This window comes from Syngnathus floridae, chromosome 7 (assembly GCF_059516105.1).
Source record: "Syngnathus floridae isolate MCC-2025c chromosome 7, RoL_Sflo_1.0, whole genome shotgun sequence".
Taxonomy (NCBI): Eukaryota; Metazoa; Chordata; class Actinopteri; order Syngnathiformes; family Syngnathidae; genus Syngnathus; species Syngnathus floridae.
The window spans coordinates 14720177-14742481 of NC_142419.1; the positions used below are offsets into that span (position 1 = coordinate 14720177).

General features: G+C 42.5%; 2 protein-coding genes across 2 annotated transcripts; one reads left to right on the top strand and one right to left on the bottom strand.

The window, feature by feature from the left end:
- Positions 1 to 5267: 5267 nt before the first annotated feature.
- On the top strand, positions 5268 to 8822 carry LOC148395465 (F-box only protein 40). Its single transcript, XM_088381477.1, has 2 exons — positions 5268 to 7032; positions 8039 to 8822. The coding sequence occupies exons 1-2, from the start codon at positions 5290 to 5292 to the stop codon at positions 8204 to 8206; spliced, it is 1911 nt and encodes a 636-aa protein (XP_088237603.1). The 5' UTR covers positions 5268 to 5289; the 3' UTR covers positions 8207 to 8822.
- Positions 8719 to 9767, bottom strand: ttc36 (tetratricopeptide repeat domain 36). The gene is made up of 3 exons (XM_088381476.1): positions 9568 to 9767; positions 9227 to 9415; positions 8719 to 9114 (listed from the first exon to the last, which is right to left on the bottom strand). Exons 1-3 carry the CDS (start codon positions 9671 to 9673, stop codon positions 8843 to 8845), a joined length of 567 nt encoding a protein of 188 aa, XP_088237602.1. The 5' UTR covers positions 9674 to 9767; the 3' UTR covers positions 8719 to 8842.
- Positions 9768 to 22305: the final 12538 nt, after the last annotated feature.

Consider the following 22305-nt stretch of genomic DNA (forward strand, 5'->3'; position numbering starts at 1 on the left):
GCACGTCGGAAGCAAAGACATTTTTCTTCATCCGCTGGCAACGCGAGGCCTAATGGAGTGTGAGAGTGACGGTCCCACCCCCCCACCTCACCGCGCCCCGCCCCCTCCCCTCCATTTGGCACGTTGAGTCACAGCCCCTGTTTGGGAGCTGCAGGCGAGAGGCCACGCTGTGTTCATCGGCGCTGATTCACGAGTAAACATGGCTGGCGGTAATTGGATGCTGACGCAGCGGGAAGTTTCCGTACCTTTTGCGAGCACATTACTCAATGGTTTCCAAAGTAAACGTCGTAGTGCTGGGTGGTAGCTTCTCGACATGCGCCACACATTTGGTGTTGCTTAACGTGTCGAAGTTGGCTGAGACTTTTATTTCAAATATTAACACTTGTCAACTAAAGGAGCGCAAGTAACAAAATGATAACAGAAAATATCTTTTGATTTAATTTGTCACGTTGATCTGCTCATTTTTTTTTACGCCCATATATATATATTTTTTAACTTCCGCTCGCACGCCGTTGCTCGGACTGGTTGCCTGAGCAACTTTCCCTCATATAAAAGTTCTTTGGGGTGGAACAAGAGCAAAGAGATAAATTGTGTCATTGCACTTTATCACTGGACTCGCTCACAACAAGTTGTTTTATTGCTTTCATGAATTTTATAAGAGCTGTCATTTATTACGGCGGCGGTATATCGGGCGTGAAATGGCGTGCCGCTGCCGTCGCCAACTTCCACGGCGGCCTCCTTCTTATTAGCTCTGCAAATGAGTGAAGGGAAAGATCTCATTTACAACTTTGGGCTCCATTCTGTCGGTGTACTCTCCATTAATGATGCAAAGTGACACAAGCGCACTTCCTGCCCCGAGGGGGAACCTACATGGGCCTCATTACAAGCTACTTTTAATTAGTCTTTGTAATTAAAAGACGAATCAAGGGTGCCGAAGAAAAGCCGACAGCAAAACTGATATGCCAATAAACATTTCCGTGTTAATTGGTCAACGGTCTCGCTTGCGCCGAGGCTTGAACTGCAGAAGGATGGCGAGGAGACACGCGTGAGGCCATCTTGACAAATTGACGGGGGGTGTTTAATAAGGAAGTCGGCAGGCTGGAACCTGTGACCTATTTGGGGCGACCATATGTCACAAGATGGAGTCCAGAAGGCGCCCATGTCATATTCTGCTCAAAGCATTTCCGATTAAATGTAGCCAACAGCGTCGGAGTGATTCATGGTGGCGGGTTAAATAGACCGTAATCAACCAATGATTTCCCCTTTTAATTAGTTGTAAAGACCTTTTGCACTCCTCTCAGATTGAGATTGAGAAGGCCCTTTAAAGTCAAGCGCCCCTGTGGTTGTACAACTCCTACATCCTTACAAAGTTTTCAAGAACAATATGCCTTGAAAACCTCACAAGTCTAACTTCAAATCTGGAATCGACACGAACCCACAACGCTAGAAAGAACTGCCATGAGCTTTCACAAAAAAATATCTCTCCAATTCAGCATTTAAACATTGTGTTGAACAACAATACCTTACAATAGTCTGAATTTCATATGTAAATTAAAAGCAAAGCGTGTAGAGTCTCTGTTCCCATAATACAGAGTGATCATTGACAACACCTTCTCCAATATGCATTTTCAAATTTCCTTTAATTCTCTTTTACTAATAAAGGCTTTATAGTGAGGATAGTTTGAAAAAACTATATATATAATATTTGTATTTGAAAATATGTAGAAAAATCTGTCGAGAAAAAAACTTTTCATAAGTCTGAGCTGTGTGATAAAGTCACTTTTTTCCCCAACCCTGCATCCTCCTTTTTGCCTCAGCTCTGTTGTCCCATCACTTTGGCCTCTTTATTAACACGTTTGCCGGCTTTAATAAAAATGGAAATTCCCAAACGGGGCCAATCTTTAAGAGGAATGGCAATAAGAGGAATTGGAGGAGATTTATAGGAGCTTCTGCAGAGCGGAAAGGATGTGCTCGCTTCCCAAACTTTCAACTAGACGCTTTTATTAGTCCTGCCGTGACGCTGACACCTTATGACTGGCTTTGAATTTTAATAAAGGGGGATTCTTGTTTTTTTTCCCCTTCTGCAATTCGCTGCCATCTAACTAACGCCGCGCGGTCATATTTCAGGACATTAAATAACATGACACAGAGCCTCTGTGAGCGCTTAACCTGTGGCCTACAAAATGGACTTGTTGGAATGATTCTCCTTTGGGGATGCCGCGTTCCGTGAGATGAGCGGGGAAATTAATTGCATTACAAGAGACGGATGTTAGCGGCGCACTATGGATGTTAGACACAAAATCTTATTTGATTACTTTTGCAATGGCGCATGACATCATGAGTATCTGTTTCACAGTTTAAAATGTGTTTCAACAGGACAATAAATGAATGAATGAATGAATGAAATATTGGCAGGTTATATAATCAGACGGTGAATAAATTTATATCATATTAATGTATACAACTATTAAACACAACACACATACACATGACTTACCAAATTCTCTTTCAGGCTGGCACAGTCCGAACCAGCTCTTGCTGCATGAAATGATGAAGCCTACTCAGATGAGAGGAGACACATCTTCCAAGACAACCACAAATGTCCACTTGCAGTCCTGCATGCCCTGAAAATGAAATGATCTGGATCAATGCGAATATTGACAGGTATGCTAGCTTAATGCTAACAAACAATGCAAACAGGCTAACCAAATTAGCAACTTGCAGTAGTTAGATCTTTTTAATAGAGCAATTTGGCTCTGAATGTAGATTTTCGTCCAAGCTGGAATGTTTGGATTTGTGTTTTTTTGTTGTTATTCCAAATTTACTTTACCTCAAACTAAACAGTGTACCGCCATCTAGTGGTCCACTGTGAAATTAAACCCAATACCATCAAGAGTTACAACAACATTGCGAAATAAAGAGATTACGAACTCGCAACTGAGGCATGGAGAGGGCTTTCTGTAATCAAATTAAAAAAAGCCAAGAACTTTTTTATTTTTTTACCACAGTGCCATCTGCTGGATCGCGCAGCGCTACTCCATTCAACATGCGTAAGAGAGATCTTTATCAGACTTCAAAGCCATGGCAAATTCAGAAACGACTCTAGTTTCCACTACTGCCTTTGAACCTTTAAACTGCATAATTCAATAGTCGGACGCCCGCAGAACCGCTACGCAGTTCTACAGTAAGAAAGCCTGGCCATAAAAATCAAATATATGCTGATTGCGGCGCCAACACGCAGGAGAGCCAGGCAAGCATCTGCCTCTGATAGCGTCTCCATTGTGGATGTGTCGCGGCCGGTGGAGACTTGCATGATGCACACTGTAGATTGTGGCTCTCCAGTGTGTACGTGTGTATGTTTGAGGAGGAGGTCCATGCAAGGGAATAGATGATGGTGCAGTCGGTGCAAATCAGTGCCATTAGTCAGCTTACAGGACCGGGTCGATGAATCTTCATGCTGCCTCAAATCACAGCACATAAATGTGACCAACACAGTAGATGTATTACATACGCAGTGGTGCCTTGAGATACAAGTGCCCCAACGTACATGATTTTCGAATTACAAGCTGAGCTTTTTTTTTTTTTTTTTTTTGCTTTGACTTGAGGAGAGAGGGGGAAATTAATTCAGTTCACAATAAGTTGCAATTTGGCTAATAGTTAAGAATTAATCAAAAATAAGGCTTCAGGTTTTATAAAGCCAGTCCTAGTTGAAGTTTATTCTAAAACTAAACCTGAAACAAAAGAGAATTAATGCGCGTTGTGTATTTAAAACCAGGAAACAATGCTAACTCAAAATAGAATACGCCTTTAGCATGCTAACATTTAGCATCAATAATCAGAATCAGATGTAATGGCGGGTATAAAACGCTAAACAACAAATATTTGGATATTGATACTTTCATTGATATGAATATTTGGGAAAGCAAATACTAAACGTAGATATATGATATAACAATACTCACTGGCTTATATTCTTCATCCTTAATGAAAAAGGACAAATTAATTACGACACCTGAGTTGAATCGACGGCGGTGCTATTCTTCTTCGTTTGTCTGCATGCCTGTATTGTACTGCCTCCTGGTGGCCAACAGAAGAAGCCGCACAATGCAATGCAGCTATCAATGGTGATGCGCAACTGTTTCATATGTTGTATTTTATTCAATGATGTGATTTCTCTTGCTTTTATAAAGTACAATATGCAGTATTAGTTTTCTATCAGCTATATAAAAAAAGTGTTATGATCAAAACATGGAATATACAAACATAAAATATACCAAATCTAAAAAAAAAATCATACACATACTTCTGAAACTTATCTGTTAGGGGGCATACAAATGATATATTGATTAATTTTGAAATAAAAAGAACTGGTCGAAAAATGATTGCTGTATTGTTTTGTACTTCCTTTTAACAGAGTGAGACTGTCACCTAGTGGAAGAAAACGTGAAAATTCCTTGTGACTGCTGAAAACTCAACAAAACTGGTTTAGTACCAAATATGTTTTTGTTTTAAATGAAAAATGTTCCTATGGAAAAAAATATCTTTCCATATTCTCATTTTATCAAAACAAAAGACCCTTTATTGCTGTAAGAAAACAGCCAGTGAACTGTTTTAAATGATTTGATATGCAAATAAATATTATTGTTTTATTTTAAGAGTGACATCACCAAAATTCCACAGCGGTGACAGTTTCCAGCATGAGCATGTCGCAGGAGTGTTTAGTGACTGGTGGGCTTATCGCACACAAATGAGAGCCACTGGCGGCTGTAACTTGACCTTAGCCCTTCTGCAAAGTTGTGACAATGGCACCCCGTCCAGACCCTCCTATCGCCATCGCGGTCCACTCTCATCTATTTATAAAAGCGCACACACAGTGCAAGAGGTCAGTCGACGCGAGGTGACATCAACTCAAGAACACAAGGTGAGAAATATTTATTACATTCGCTGCACTGGCTGTTAATGTTTTTGATGGCGGAAAAGATTTGACATGTTCTTTTGATGCTCTATTCATTTTGAAGAAAAAAGAACTCAAAAGAACAGGATAGCGTAGCTGAGCTAACATTGAGACGTGTCAGATGAACTAACAACTGAAACAAATCAAGTGTGGCTCGATTTGGCACATTAGCCTCGGAGGTTGAAAAACATAGCAAGCCTATTTGGACAAAAGTAAGGAATAGACGCATCGCTTTCCGATTGTAAGAATTCGTGAGGAAACGAAATCCTCAAGAACAAAAAGTCTGAAGTAGACTATACTTTGTGCTGTCGATTCCCGCCACTGAATGTGAGCCGATGTTGACGTTCAGGAGGATGCCAGCGGTCCGCCACGAGCACTGCGAGCGCTGCTACGCCATCCGCTGCCCGGCGCCGTCGTGGCTCACCCTGGGCTGCATGGTGGTCCGCTGCCCCAATGACTGTGGCGCCTTCCTTCACGCCTGCAAAGAGGACGAGCACCGCCTGCTGTGCCCCAACGAGACGGTTCCTTGCCTCAACGCCGGCTACGGCTGCCCGTTGAGCATGCCGCGGCATCGGCAGGCCCGCCACCTGGAGGCGTGTCCCGCCAGCGTGGTCGGCTGCTCTCAGGAGTGGAACCGTTGGCCCGTTCCGGACAATGACTTGACGTTCTACAGGAACGTGTCCCAAGAAAGCCAACAGCAGCTTGATGTCGCCTTGGCGCTGAGGGATCAAGAGCTGCTGTTCAAGTCCATCAAGATGAAGAGCGTTTTCCCGGAGTTGACGGATCCCGAAGATATCGACGTTGGGGTCACGAGGGAGGATTCATGTTTGGCTTCTGCTGGAGATACACAGACTGTCTGTGCAAAGATGATGGAAGAGGAACTGAGTGATGAGCTGGAAAGGGAAAGTCTTCAGAAGTACAGCTCCTGGGAGAGAATAGTCAAGAAGGAGATGAACGGAGAGCAGACCAGAAAAACTGCAGCTAAAACGGAGGAGAGTGGGAAGAAAATGGAGCCGGTGAGAGAAAGTTCCTCATGCGAGAACAGAACATCTGGCCTGGCACCTTGGCAAGACGGCGTCTTGGAGAAGTTAGGCAAGGAGGCCAACATCGGCGAGTACAACATGTACCTGGTGCACAACGGAGCCATGCTCATCAACTTCGGACAGCTGGCCGCCTGCACCCCGAGGGAGAAGGACTTTGTTTACGGGAGCCTGGAACCCATCGAAGTCAAGTCCGTCCGCTCCTTCAACGTCCCTAGCAGCTACCGAGCCAAGCGCTGGCACCTGAAGGACCCCAACCGCAAAAGAGAGGTGGCGCACCGGAGCACCGACACGGCCGATCTAGACGTCTCGTTCGAGGAGCTCCCAAAGTGCGAGGAGGTAAGCGTCACCTTGCTGTGCTGTCTGGAGAAAGAATTCAAAGGGCATCAGATCTCGGAGAGCACCGGTTTGGACGGTCTCTACGTCAACGTCGGGACGCAAACGTACAACTTGGACGGCGCGCCGTTCCAGGCCGAGGCATCGCTCGCAGACGCGGTGGCCGGTAAAGCGCCGTGTCTCCGCGTCCGTACGCAAACCGAGTCTGTGACGAGACGACACAACAGGACCAGCTCGGTCTTCAGCTACACGTGCGGCCTCTTCTTCCGCCGCGACGAGTACCCATCGCACTTCCGCAACGTGCACTCCGAAATCCAGGCCGGCCTCGGCGGCTGGTTCCTGCAACGTTGCCCCCTGGCTTACCTCGGCTGCACTTTCGCCCAAACGAGGTTTCACCCGGACGGCCAACCGGCTGAGGTCAAATACCACCACGGTGTGGATAAGATGGTCATCCGGCCAGACGTCCCGCGGGAGCTGCTCGAGGGTACCAAAGCGTCGGATCGCTTGAGCCACTTGCCTGTGGAGATCCTCCGGCACGTCGCCGGATACTTGGACTCGTTCGCCTTGTCGCAGTTGTCACAGGTGTCCCGTCCGATGAGAGAGGTGTGCAGCACTTTCTTGCAGAGCCGAGGAATGGTCTCCCTCAAGTGGGAGAAGAAGACATATTCCCACGGGGGGAGCTCCTGGAAGAGTCGAAAGAAAGTAAGTATCCATCCATCGTTTTTTCTGGAGTTCTTGTCCTCGTTTGGGTCGCCGGGCAACCATGGCTGACTTTGGGCTGGTTGTCAGCCAATCAGAGGGCGATCTCACCACTAGAGGGCAGACATCCATTGCATTTTAACACTGCAACGGGAGTAGGGCCAATATTTGGTTTGATATGCAGGACAAAGGTCATATCAAAATTTGGAGTGAGTTTATTGTGAAAAAAAAATGCAGTTTTTTAATTAACTGAACATTTTTGCATGGTGGAAGGAAACCAAACTCACGATTGGAACTTTCTGACTCCGGATGACAATGACTCTCTGCATCAAAATGTCCCTCTTTGGATTTAATTTGGGACAAAATGTGTCTTTGCCTAAATGTCCCTATGGCTTGCCCCCCTGCTAACGCTAGTTGGCAGTGGAAAATGTCAGCCATATTTAACAGCTGCCGCATTGTAAACAGCAGCCAGCCAGACCCTCGGCAAGGCCCGGTACGCCTCAGTAACAATACAAACTATGCTGGCAACATTTCATCACTTCACAATTATAGACCTCACTAGGTCATGTTTAAGATATGCGCCAACTCACGTGACATACACCTGATAGACAAAAATATTGGGACAATCTCGTGACCAACCAGGGGACTGTATGAAAAAGTTATTTGAAGTTGTTCTGCTGTGACTTTAATAAAAAAAATTGGACCGGGTCCACTTTATGAGGTGCAAAGGCATACTGTGTTTATGTATAGACGGCGATCACGGGATAAGCAGCGCGTGCATTCGCTGATGCGATGCGAATGGCTTGCTCTTGGAACAACTACGATGATAACGCGACGTGACCGACAGCTGAGCATGTGCTCCTGAATCAAGGTCGTAAATTATTGCGCGTTGTTGAAAAAAAAAAAAAATCAAAAACCTGATTCCTGTACTGAATATAGTAAAACTCGTGTGTACCTCCGCTTACAAGCCATCAAATCCTTCATCCCTGTCATGTGATGTGCTCGGCAGGTTTGGGAATTCAGCTCGCTGTTTTGCCCCGTGGAGCGATGGCACTTGAGCGACTCGCCCTCCGTGGCGGTGCACCTCCGGACGTGCCCCTACTACCAGACGGAGCGGCGCACGGAGCCCGTGGCTTTAAGTGGCCTGCTGGAAGTCTGCACGGAGGAAGATCATTAGTGAAGTAATTCCTCGCTACACTTTCATTTACCTGTTTTTTTTTAAGCTGCATTATTTAGTCTTTGTGAGATGCCCTTTCGCCAGTGCATGTATGTTACTTTTTAATTAAGTGTTAAAAGATTGATTGAGCAAGTGTACCTTATGAAATGCCTGTAATTGTTGATTATACTGCCATCTAACGGTGAAAAACGAAAGTGCAATTTGAACAAATCTCACTAATTTGAAATGACAGAGACGTGGTCATAATTTCAATGAATTCAATTTCATTTTTGTTCAAATAAGGTTCAAGAATGAGAAGAAAATCCTGGCAATTCAAATACAGACCAAGTGTCAGTGCGGTGAGATTTCACAAAGCAACAACACAAATCTCAGTGCAGCTCAGCTTACCTTTTGGTCTATCAGTTGCTTGAAAGTGGCTCTGGATCTCTGCCCAGCCTAGTTTCCCAGTCCTGGGTTGTATAATACAAGTCAGCTGGATAGTGATGTCACAATTTGACAAAATGAAGGACACATTCTTGGGAATCGGCAGCTCACGTAACGTTTACTTGGTTGTTCGATGTCACACTTAGGACTAAAACATTTGTATCCAAACAATTAAAAAGTACATATTTGATATCAAAAGTTTCATTTCTGCGTCTAAAGTGACGGCTCGCACCCATCGGGGTTGCGTAGCTTGCCGATGACCTGGCGTAGCATCTTGTTGCAAAGCGCTGCGTATGGATTCAGCAGCACCGCCTGCTGGCGGGCAAACTCGCTGCCGAGCTCCGCCGCCTCCCGGAAGTCCTGGAGCGCTTTGTCGTCCTGTCCCGCCAGCCTGTGCAGAAGGCCCCGCTGCACCAGCGCCTGGCAGGCCGTCCGCCCACGGCCCCCGCTCAGCGAAACAGCTCGGTCCAAGTCCGCCAGAGCACCTGAGGACACGCAAGATCATATTCGTAAATTAAAAAAGACATATTTTGCATTGATACTGTACCGAGTATATTTTGTATCCTGTGTGAAAATGACAAATATTATTATTTGTACCTGCCGTGTCGCCCTGCAGTCGCAGGGTCTGCGCCCGGTTGTTGTAGGCCGACGCCCGGCGGGGCAGAACTTGTATGGCCCGTCCGAACAGCTCAAGAGCTCCTTGCAAATCCCCCACCTCAGCCGCAGACACCCCGCGACTCTCCAAGTCCTTTACTTGCCTCAGTGAGTCTGCGTCAAAGGGGCCGTCTGGCAGGAGAAGATAAATTGCTTGCAAAGTGGGCATTTTGACACAGAACCCGAAAGATTTTGGCAGGTTTATAAAAACATGACAACAAAATTAAATATAGAATAATAAACAATAAAGGAAGGAAGGAAAATGTTGGGCCATCAAGGCTCACCGTCATCTGTTAGGTCCTGCTCCTGGTCCAGGCCGGGGACGTCCTCAAATGGGGTGTTGGGGCTGAAGATGGCCTGCAGCACCGCTCGGTCGTGCTCCGATGCCATCGTGAGCAAAAAGGTGGAGGGAAATAAACAAAGAAAAGAACAGTTACATTTGCAGCAAGAATAGAAAGTAATGATTTGGGCCTGGTGAACAAAAAGTGGATTGGCCAATCGGGTGAGGGGGCGTTAGAGAGGAGGTGGACTTTGAGCACATCTGTGTGTGGTTAGCTGCAATGACGCTGCAAAGTCTTATGTTTTTTTTTTAAATTAGGCTTTTAAATATTTGACTAAAGACAATTTACTTGTTTAATCAAAGTGACTTTTATTAGAACTTGTTTTTTTCTTCCCAAAATTTATTTAAATTAAATGTCAGCTTGACTCTTAAAGCTGTTATTTTTAAATTTCATTGAATTTTATTTTTAATATTTTTTATTTTCTGTTTTATTTGAGTTTATTTTAATTTAGCTAATTAGGACAACAAACCTCAAACCTGGAGGATTTATATTTTTTATAATAGTAAAATCAAATAAAACACTCGTAGTTTCATCGTCTACCACTAGAGGGCAGTATTTCTCTTTATTTCAGCTGTACGGGGCTCTGCTTGTGTTCCAGTGTGCACTACAATTTTTGAAGCATGTTGCTTTTACGGACTCTGTGTTTTCAGACAGTTCATAAACACCTTGTAAATTAACTAAGTAGCACTGGGAAAAAATAGTTCTCCAAGTACTACCAGATTAACAAATTAGGGTTTCAAACCTTGGTTGGCGTTTTAAGAAGACGTTAGTCAGGTGCCATCAGTTGACCTCTTGAGTATTTTCTCTCCTTCAAAAGCGTGCATTTGTCCAGTCATGTCCACAGTTGTCTATAAATAGCCAATGCTCCATTTGAAAGGGAGTCAAATAAGAAAGTCTGCAGATGATTCATAGGAGAGCATGTCGGGCAATGCATGCAGCTGTGTCATCACACTTTTATTTGTCAGCCGTGTTCCAGTTCGGAGGCCCGAGGACGAGAATCCCGCTGAGCTTCCAAGGACTGGCTGACACGCCAGATGGAATTCACACAGCATTTTTTTTTTTTCCAGGAGGGAGCAGACGTTTTAAAAACGTGTCACTTCATAAGCAGCTTAGTCCATTTTGGCATCGGTTCACTTTGAAGTCTGGGGATCGTTACCTCCGCCAAGGCCGCCATAACAGATTATTGTTCAATTTAAGGAGTAGCACATGTGCTCAAATGGTGTTTCACGACTTTTTTTTAACAAAGCCAAGGCACACATTTTAGGAGGGAAATCCTTATGGGAAACCACCAAATATCACTAAAAAGCAGACAGTATGTAATTCACCTGTCCCCAATGAAATAAAAAAAAAACAAAAAAATAGCTCTTCCCCCCCCCCCCGAGAATTCTCCCGTGACAAGAGATGGGGAAAGGGGCGGGGTTCTCGTTGACGTCATTTTGAGTGGTCTGCACTACACGCGTTAATCTCAAACTATTGTTTTTGGCGCCGCCTTGTGGCAGCTAGGTGCCAAGGAACTGTGTTGCAGTCAAAGGGATGAGCTTCATTTAGTCAGTGTAACAAACTGGTTGCCCCCCCCCCCCGCCCTACCTCTCCATCCGCCCCCAGTCAAGTGTTGTCATGGCAGGATGCATTCGAGAAACTGCTCTCGGGTCTAGCGAGTGTGCGTGTGCGTTCAAGCAGGTCTTTGAATGTCCTCCATTTGAAAGGGAAATAAGCTCACGGGGGAAATCCAAGGAGACGCTTTCACCTGCTTTTCGCCTCAAAACCGAGTCGCGGCCCGAAAGCTTATTTAACACTTGATGTCACGCGGGTTCGAGCTTTACGCATTTGAAAAATGAGAAAGGTATTGTGGTGAAAAAGAATATGAAGGCCTCACGTTCGGATGGTCACTTTCTTCTTCTCTATGCAGTGACGTGAAGCCGCCAACAGGGGGAGCTATAACACTGAGCCTTTTGAGTAGGATCTTCCGGATGAGGCGTTCGTGTACACACGTACACACAAACATTCGCGCTTGAATAAAACATGGCTCTTCTGTATGCTTTCAGCAATACAACATCAAGATGCGTCTAGATGAGAGGAGCCATTTTGTCTGAGTCTGAATTTACACTGCATGCCTATTTTTTCGTGTACTGTACATTTCGAGTGACACATCTCATATGGCTGAGTTGACAATGATGGAACACACGAAATAGCCTGAAATAAGAAAATCAAAATGCTATTACAAATAGTGACAGCTTGGAAGGAAACAATACAAATATAAAGTTGCAACATGAAATGGGGTGTAGTTGGCCTTGGTTTATTTTTTTTCACTCCTTTTCCAATTTTCAACATAAAAGCAACATATAATTCAAATGATCTTTTGAAGAATCATTCCTTTCCGTGCGCATCTAATCCCTGTAATTCTCACGAGCCATAAATAGTCGCTACCATTTAACCAACAAGGTATTAATAGAATGATGCTCATTAATGCTGCTCTTACATCTCTCACAGGACTCGGCCCTCCCCCACAGATCCTCACATATTGTTTGTGAAGCTTCAGAGTCAGCTAAAGGCTAGGGCGCTGACCTCAGTGCTGCTCAAATTCATCACCGAGAGCCACGCGACGACCCACAAACAGACGCGGCAGCAGCCGCTTAAAAAATGGTGCCAGAGAGAGGGAGGGAACCAGAAAGCAGTTTCATGATGTTCCGATATAATCGGAGCGAGGCACCTGAAGGCAAAGCCCCGGTAAGCCAAACATGCCGCATCCTTTTACTGTGTGCTGCTTTCTGCATTCGTTCAACCTTGTGCCAAAAACACAAACAGAAGCGAGTCCTTGATTTACAGCAGTGTCGACATAATCTGTTTCAAGGTTATGACTGGTGAGCGATGAATCGTCAAGGGAACAAGCTGGCGTGCTCACTTACCACAGTTTTGATTTAATTTTCATCATTTTATATTTATCGCTTAAGCAGTTTTTTGTATACAAATATTTACTGTTGTTGAGGCTCCACAAGGCTCTATACTAGGTCCCGATATTTTGGCACTATATTCTTCCAGAGTGTTACCGTATTTTCCGCACTATAAGGCGCACCTAGAAACCTCCAATTTTCTCAGTGCGCCTTATAATCGGGTGCGCCTTATATATGGACCAATATTGAGCCACTACGCCAAATATATGGACTCATATATGGACAAAGTTTTAAAATGGGCCATTCATTTAAGGTGCGCCTTATGATCCGGTGCGCCTTATAGTGTGGAAAATACGGTATATGCACTCGCTGATACAGTAGAAAACTGGTGGCGTACCACAGGGCTCGCTACTCAGTCCACAGATGCTTAGCGACTTTATACACTACATGAATGTCATAAAACCGCGTCAGCTGAGAATAACTGCAAAATTAGTTGATTCTTATTGAAGCAACGAGTTGTGTTCTGTGTTTTCCGACATTGGAAAATTTCTGAGGCTGGAAAAGAACAGGTGCAGCTTTCATCATTTGACCTCGGTTATGTACCCTTGAAATTTGATAGCTTTGGTGCTCGCCGGCTGGAACAAAATCTGATTTGTTCGTGTAGATTCTTGGCCATTTGGGGTCACGGTCAATCGGTAACTGGAAAGTCAGTCCTGCAAACTTTCACTGTTTTAATGTGCTCCATTGTTGCTTACTTGATGTTTTAACTTTATGCTTTATGTTTTGTTTGACCAGTTCACTTTGCTCGAGGACTGACCGACTTGAGTGCTTCACTGCACTGGCCAACAAAGCATGAAAGGGTAAGTGTAATAAAAAAAAAATAAAAAAAAGCTGAATCACCAATACGAGGCTAAATTGTGGTAATTTGATTCAAAAGCGTTTGGAATGACATCTTGATTATCGCCCTTGACAAGTCACGGTACGGTTCTGCTCGTCCGGTCGGAGAGGATTTAGGAGAGCCAACCATCTGTCTCGCTCTTGGCTCATCTCAGTGCGAAAAAAGACAATTTGCAGTGTACACACAAAAAAAACACACACACAGAAATCACTGAAGCGTGCTTGTTACTTTTTATGTGAACACTTTCTCATCTCCAGTACTTTTGTGTTTGCGTGAAAAAATTATTTTTGGAAACAAATCGTATAATCGTGTCGAACAAAAGTCAATTTCTTATCATTTAGGGTTCTGAAAGATGACTTGGAACTTGAAGATGAAGACCTCCCCCCCCCTCCAGTGTCACTGTTGACAAAGGCACTGCAGCAATTTTTTGCAGCATGTTGACCATAATCGCCTTTGTTGGATCTTGCCACCATATATCACCAAATGTCACTTTGCGGGGCCAATCATAGAACCATATAAACATTTTGAGAAATAGGCTATTGAATCTGCATCCAATTATCGTACAAATATGCGAAAGTGATAGCTGGAATAACGTATGAGATGCTGCGCTGGTTGGCCCGGCGGCGCGGGCAGGTGAGCGGGCGAATAAATGGATGTCACTTTAATAAATGTATCAGACTGGCAAATCAATTATAATTGATCCCCATTTATGAAACTTGGCAGGGACATTCATTAAGCCTCTGAGGGTTTGCCAAGATTGATTAAATGGCCCAAGTGGCTGCGTTGGCTTGTGTCCGTGTCAAAACAACAACGACGACACTTTATAAAACGGCTGATGGAGCTCGGCACGTTGCATTTACATTCTATAAAAAAAAAAATTTAAAAAAATGTGTTAAAGAGGATGTCTGTTGATAATTTAGGAATTGAATTCAGGAATTTGTCATGATTTGTTCCATTTACAATTTGTAAATATTAGCTATAAAAATTGTCAATCACGGTGTCCCACAGGGGTCCGTGTTTGAACCACTACTCATCCGTCTTAACGAGTTTCTCTTCTGCAGTATTATTAGAAGAACTCTCGTGAACTCGCACTTTTATGTAGATAACTCCCACGATCAAAACTCCCACCGCATCTCGGATGACCTGCAATTTCTTTCCATTGAATTCCGATAAAACTAGAATTATAGACCTCGACTACCTGATGCCCGTAATGACATAGCTGCTCTAGATGACTTTGGGCTTGCCTCCAGCAGCACCGAAGGGAACCTTGATCAAATTTATCGTTCCACTCCCACCTCAAAGTTTCAAGGACAGCATTTTTCACTTCTCACCGATGCTAAAAAAGTAGCCCAAGCTTTTGTGACCTCTAGACTGAATTATTGTAATTCTCTCAGCAGTAAGTCCCAAAGACTCTCCGGCGGGTCCAAAATTCTGAGGATTGACAGATTGGCTTTATGACCTCAGTAGCGTTAAAAAATAACAGTAATGGTATAAAAAAGTTTAACTTTCAGTTACAAAGTGCGGTAATTTGCGAGACTTCAATTAACGAAATATAACAGATAAAAGTGCTGTAATGGCTTTAGATTTACGTTCGATTGCTTTTGGTCATTTTGCTAGCCACAATTCGTTGGCGGTAATCAGATTCGCTAACACAATGGCGTTCCATTGCCAGGGGGCACTGTGGGAATCTTTCATCAACATCTTGATGCTGTCACAAGTCAGATGTCTCATTTACATTTGGCCAAACGCCGGCAAACCTAATTAAAGATCTAAATCTATTTGGATGTAGAATTGCAATCAATTCTTTTTAGACATTTCACAAGCGTCATCACTTGCAAAGTTTACTACTTTGTTTTTTTTTTAAAGGGCTTTTCACTTCATTACTTCACTGCCCAGAGCGAAAACAAAACCAAGGGAAGCAGAAAAGTACACCTGCTTCATTTCCCAGCTATTTATTGCTCATAAACAAAATGTTCTTTGATATAAAATGTTTGTCTTCAAACGTTATTGTCTCTCTGTGTGCTGCGGAGGAAAATGCAATTTATCTTATTGAACAAACAAAGAACATGTCGCACTACCAAAACAACTCAACCTGAAATGTCAGACTTGCTTTGAGTTTTATGGCTTGATTTTTGGATATTTTTATTTCGGTCGTATAAAAAAAAAGCTGCTAGTAAGCCTTCATTAACGAATTGGAGAGAATCATTTTTTTGCACTCGGAGATAATTTAATGTTAAACGCCCTTCTTAGTGTTATTGACTTTATGTTTTGCATTTCTTGTCTAAGAATTTAAACTCAGTAGCCCCCCCCCCCCCCCCCCCCCACACACTTCCAACATAACTTTTGACATTTATTAAACGAGATGGTGTCTTAGTTGTGCCTTGTCACGGCGTTGTGCCAAAGCAAGTGTCGGGGCCGTAGATGAACAGTTGGAGCAGAAAATTGAAGCTTGTACTACCTGAATGCCGTTTGGGAGGGGGAGGGGGAGTAACATGACAGCACAAATGTCAGTCTTGAGGATGAAGCCACTATCAGTTGTGCACTTATGGCTGCATTGGTGATTTCTGCTATGCTGTCATCAATCAAAACTGACCAAATGTTCTCCTTAACAATTTGTAACTTGAATTTGACGAGATAATAGCGGCATTTAATGAATGAGGGGGGAAAAAAAGCAATATGGCACCCAGGGCGAATACTTTTTTGTTTAATGTCAATTTTTACGGCGGAGTTTTTGCTGAATGTGACTAAAGAATAAAAAGGTAAGAAAAATGATGAAGCGTATTATCGGTGATGGATGAAGCTCGTATGAGTCATTTCACGCTATTGCAGGCCAAATAACTTGATTAAAATCATTTTGGCATAGAGAAGACGGTCCCGACTGCAACTATTTTTGTAAAAATGTTGCCAGACCTTTGAGGTGTGGGAAAAGGTGTAGATGAAATGTAAGCACGACTGGCGTTCCTGGGTTTGAGGCTTTAGTCTCCTTGAGCCTTTGTCGTTGTTGTTGCCCCGAGCAACATATTAATAGATGGCCTGGAAGTGAAAGAGGGAGGAAAATCCAAAACGAGCAATATGGCTTTTCAAAGCCAAGTTCCCACATAAATAGGGGCATCGAGGCTGTAATGAAAATTTTGTTTTAAAATCAATCAGCCTATTGATGTTTGTTTATTTATTTCATTTTATTTCATTTTCTTTATTTTGTTTTATTCATTTGTTATTATTTGTTTTTAGGTAGGTGCCACAGAAAACAAATTAACACAAATAGCTGAATTTGTAAATAGTGAAGCACAAGTAATAGCTTCCTGAATATGTACAGGATGGGGGAGGGGGCGAGGTCCTCGTCAGGATTTCGAGCCAGTGGATGTTTTGAAGTGCAAACAACCCGACTGCCTGAGCTTTCACCAGGTTGAAAGGGGGAGGTTGGGTAAGGTTGCATAACCAAACCACCGGGGGCGAGATTGAAGGAGAATAGCAGCGAGAGCGTCAAGTCAGCATCCCTGGCAAAGGCTTGCTGAGCGGATACGGTAAAGATGGCGGCAGCAAAGGAGGCGCCTGAGGCGGTCATCGTCAAAGACTTCAAGTTTGCTGAGGTCAGCGTTTCTAACCGGCCATGTCTTGCCGCACAACAGGATGGCGAGGGTCAAATCAATTTTTATTATCCTGGTTTGATTTTAGATTTTGCAGTACTTGTAAGAATCTTACCAAATAAATATTGTCAGATGTTTCTGATGCATTTTATTTTGCTTTTAAAACCACTTTTGCAGTGCATTGAAACGGTATTTGTGCTCAGAGTAGTACAAGGAAGCGGCAGTAATGGCTGTCAGAGGCTGGCACGCCTCACTGAGCTGAAGACAACATTTTCCATGCGACCGACTGCAGGGGATGTTGGCCGTTACGTAAGCCACGCATGACGTGCTCACACGTGAGCTCCCTGATGGAACATTTAAAAACACTTGGCTAGAGATTGAATAAAAGCTTCGGTACGCTTCTGGGGAGTGTTTAGACACCAAAGTAATCCATTTTTCCTGGACGGCTTTGACCTTGAAAGCTCCTCTTGGGATGTTAAAAGCACAACTGTTTACTTCCCGCCTGCCTCGGCTCTCGGGAAAGTGTGGGTACGATTCGACGAGTCCCGGATAGCGTCGAGTTCTACGATAAACAACGGCGTCTCTCTTACACATGACTGAGCTTCCCACTGCCCTCCATTTGCCTTAATGAAGTACGCTGAAGCTAATTAGACATTAAGGGAATGTATTACGGAGAAGCGGATTTTTAAATTGTTTGCTCAAGAGACAAGATGGCTCAGCAGCAGTCTGGTCATTTTTAAACTCAGACGTTTGGGTTCAGCGACGGCCTTTGTGACCATATCCAAGATTTCCATCATTATTTTTCATTTATCATGCTTTATAAAAGCATTTTAGCATCATAAGACCAAGTGGTGTTCCTCAAGGCTCTATCCTAAGTCCACATATTGTAGCACTCTTTGTGACCATGTCCTAGCTTTTCATCAATGTTTTTCATTTATATTGCATAAAAGCATTTTATCATTATAAGACCTCGTGGTGTTCCACAAGGCTCTATATTAAGTCCACATATTTCTGCACTGGACTCTACACAAACTGGGAACTGTTTTACATTTGGAACAATGTTCATCCATGTCTGGATTTTTTTTTACATGTTTGTTAAAATAGGAACGTCACACAAAACAAAATTGTCCGACTTATACTCGATCTCAGTCCCAGACACGTGCATTGGGCCCTGAATTGCTTTTCATTCTTCTTTGTTGGCTTTCTGTGGCACATCAAATATATCCACAAATGTCTTACTTTAGTTCTTTTTTTTTTTAACTGCGCAACTGGAAGCTCATCAAAAGTACTTTCAGGGGCAACTGTCACCTATCACAAAGACGAATCTACAAACGGAGCCGATCGATGGCGTCGCTGCTCAGAACTGTGGAAAATGAACTCCTCCAGGGACACTTTTTAGGACCACTTTCTTTCGTGGTGGGCTTTTAGGCACGGGAGATGATTTTTCAAGGAAAGTGTCATTTTGTTTCTTTTTGATGTCATTTTTTTGGGGGGGGGCAGAGATGGGCCTTTCAGGTCTTTTGGCTAATAAGATGAAAAGGATTTCAAGGCGCGTGGAGCACAAGCGTTCTCTTTGCTGAGATTAAAGCACCATTTTGAGGTACAACGCACACACTTAGATGTTTTTTGTTCTTTTGTCATCTGTTTGATTCTCGCGGCTGTCAGGCTCCCTATTGTCACCGTTGTGCTGGCGCGGCGAATCTCCATGTCGTAAAGACATGACCGAGAGAGAGCGAGAGAGAAAGAATCCACTAGGCTTTAATCTCAAAATTAAAGAGGAGTGCCGTTGCATTACCTTGCACTCTGCGTTAATTGAGAGTTTCTCGATGCTTGAGATGGTTACTGCTGATTGCCGCTTTCATGTCGCTGAGAAGTCACTCTCGTTTCCGATGATGAAAACATGCAATCGCTGAAGCTTCTCTGAAATGTAACCACCTTCTGATCTCTTGGACTGATCAATAACTTGTGCTTCATCTCTGCTATCCAGTGGTGGCAGTAAGTCAGATATTCGCCAGTCATAAGTAAGTCTAAAGCCTTAACCTTCAAGTTTCAAACGCATCCCCAAGTTACCGCCGCACAAATCAAACGAGACAAGTCGAGTCAAGCACCCACTAAATTTCAAGCAAGTTGAGTAAAGACTTTACTTTAGGCAAGTCATAAGTCAGACAAGCTTAGTCACAACAACTAAATCACACTTTAGCCACGTTTCTCTCATTTTCTAATTCTAGGAAAAAACTTAAAATAAATGTTGAAATGCCCAAAGTGTACCATTTACGTATTAGCACGTAAAGGCCTAGATATTTTCGGTCATGACAACACCGCTAGTTAGCTCGCTACGTTTGTTGTATTGAAATATTGTCATAGTTTTTATTTAATTTTCCCCAAATAAACCCACGTCGGTTTAGTAATTTCTTCAAAAATTAGCAGGCATACCTTTGTCTACTTTAAGGTAAGCAATTGGTATTGATGAGTTTCTTACAAGCTAACATGCAAGCAAGGCCAAGTTAACATCGCTCGTGAGGAAAGCTATGTTCTCCTTTGTTACAAATATTTACTTTGGGTAGTCATAATTTACAATTAAGCCCTAAAGTTTTCCATAATTTAATGTTCTTAATCAGACACTTTATTCCTCTAAACCTACAACCGGCCTTGTAAAACCGTCTGGTGTAAACGCAACCGCTAAAATTAAAAATAATAATAATAAATTGGCTGGTGTTCAGCGGGCCAAATGACGTTGCCTTTTTGCCAGTGTAATTTGTTTACTGAATTTACTCTGTCATTTTTTTTTTTTTTGGGGGGGGGGTCACGCGCTTCACTAAGGCCTCTGCTAAGCTTGAAAGCCTGCAGCACAGTTGTTTCTCTACATTCACACACATTTGTTGTTACACTTCATTTGGTAAATGGATTTCTTTAGCCGGCAAAACACACCGTGAGGATTTGTCTCTATTTCTACGCCAGCACGCTGGAATCTAAACAAGCTGTTGCTATGCCAGGGGTGTGAAAAGTCTCCTGAAAGGAGAAAAAGACCCCTTCATAATTCTAACGTAATTATCATAATTGTGTATTTTTTTTATTTGTGGAAAAATACAACGAAATGTGTGAAGAGAGCACTACCGGGAAATCTTGCTTTAAAGACCGCCTATTATGTTGCGGGTCAATTTGACGCAATTTTGTTTGCTTGGTGTGATAAGTATATTTCAAGAAAATTTGCCACAATTCCCAGTCCTTCGTTCACTTTGACCCAGAATGAGAAAACGAGGTGTACTGTTTGAATTGAACAGTTAATAAATAAAGAAAGTAAAAGAATGAGTGATTACATTTAAATAAATAATGACACAACCGATTTTTTGAAAGGAGAACTTTTAACATGCATTTTTAATGGAATAATAATTACCGAGGCATGTTCCGTGAGAGATAATGGATAATTATCTTTTTTCAAACCTGTCTTCACTGCTCACACTTTTTGTGTCAATCTGACTTGGGTACATTGTTGCTGTTTCTAAGAAACCAACGCAACAGGAGTATTTTAAAGGCCAATTTAAAAGCCAAAAGTGTCAAACAAAATGTGTCTTTCAATTGAGGGGGGTTGAGGGGTTGCTAACATTGCCCTCAGTAAAATAGATAAAAATACAAACATTGTAAACTGCTTCACCCCGCTAAGTAATCTTGCTTTAAAGGATTATTATTATTGTGCGGGTCAAACTGACCCAACATTTTCTGCTTGGCTTAATAAGTGTGATCACTCTGTTCAATGAAAATGGTCCATTTTGTCACCATTTTGAGTATGTGGGACATTTTGACCCAGAATAAGAAGAAACCTCTTATTTACGTTATTAAAAAAAAAAAAACCCATAAAAAAAGAAAACAACTCTCCTGTGATTTATTTAATAAATAAATCACATTTGAATAATCAATGACAAAAGAAACAATTGCCTCCAAACAAATTTAATGTGCATTCTGTTAGGGGGACTCCCAATGGAAATGAGCCTTATGGTTCTAATTGAATGAATTTACATTTCATTGTTGAGATGCTCATTAGTGTTCATTATCCTTCTCGAACAAATAAAGGGAAAGAAAATAAAGGAAGTGGAGATTATTCTCATCGAAACATGATGTGTGAGCGGTAATGGAGTTAATAATGGCTCCCCATTTATGGCACTTTTATTGTAACGGTTCAGACCCGGGGACATTATTGCTGTTCCTGAGAAACAAACCCAACGAGAGGTTTAATATCGTCCTTTTATAAGCCAAAAGTTTCACATAACCAAAAATGTGCCTTTCAGGTTTTAGGGGAGGTTACTTCTGGACAAAAAAAGTACAGCAGAGCTACTTTTTTTTTTTTTCTTTAAGTTTTTTAGTTTTTAGGGGTGCTCATTACGTCGAACATTTAAATAAATAAATAAATAAATAAATAAATAAATAAATAAATAAATGAATGAATGAATGAATGAATGAATGAATGAATGAATGAATAAATAAATAAATAAATAAATAAATAAATAAATAAATAAATAAATAAGATTCTATTGGCTAAAATCCATCGCTTGATTGACATACAAGTAAGCCTGTCAGGAGGCAATCACAGTGAACTGCACATGCGCAGTAGACAGTGACCACACCCCCTCACCCCAGCAAGTTTGGCCGCGCAAACTCAAACTCGGCGCCAAAGCTAACCAGCTAATCAACACACTACGTATCAACGCACGGATGGTAAGTACTCGCTTTTTTCTTTTAAACTAAAGAAAGTTTATGACCATTAAAAGTGAGTGGGGTTTCTGGACCTAGTAAGAAGCTAAAAACGTATCACTTTCATAGGAAATGTGAGTTGGACTTTTTTTCACAACGTCATTTACGTCAATTATGCGTCCCTGGCTGATTCACTTCAGTGCAAGTCATAAAACAACTGAACTCAGGTAATTACAAAATATATATATATGGGTAGATCTTTGTGACTTGGTCATTTCAAAAGTAGCTCGCAAGCTGAAAAAGTGTGAGCACCCCTGACCTAGATGTAATGTATTTTATTGGACAACCTCGTATCTATAATAAGTGAAGACAGCATGAAATTATACCATAATTAGCGCGCTACAATGTCATCTAATATGTCAAGATGGCCGCATTTCTCACCCGCCAGAAGTAAGGCCGATGTTACTGGCTTGACCCGGTCTTTCCAAACTTTTCCACTTTACAAAGTAAGCCTGGAAGCAAGAAAGAAAAGGAAAAGTTCATGACACAGAGGTAAATAAAGTTCACGTAGTAATCATGCAAATCAGATGATAGCTGTCTGACGTTATTTTTTTTTAAA

What these genes read in the sequence shown, in the direction of transcription:
- LOC148395465 (XM_088381477.1), top strand. Translation starts at nt 5,290, where the DNA reads ATGTTGACGTTCAGGAGGATGCCAGCGGTCCGCCACGAGCACTGCGAG. An exon ending in CCTGGAAGAGTCGAAAGAAA is followed by an intron (nt 7,033 to 8,038) that starts GTAAGTATCCAT and finishes TGTGCTCGGCAG; the next exon opens with GTTTGGGAATTCAGCTCGCT.
- ttc36 (XM_088381476.1), bottom strand. Translation starts at nt 9,673, where the DNA reads ATGGCATCGGAGCACGACCGAGCGGTGCTGCAGGCCATCTTCAGCCCC. An exon ending in GCAGGACCTAACAGATGACG is followed by an intron (nt 9,416 to 9,567) that starts GTGAGCCTTGAT and finishes TTCTCCTGCCAG; the next exon opens with ACGGCCCCTTTGACGCAGAC. An exon ending in ACTGCAGGGCGACACGGCAG is followed by an intron (nt 9,115 to 9,226) that starts GTACAAATAATA and finishes GCGTGTCCTCAG; the next exon opens with GTGCTCTGGCGGACTTGGAC.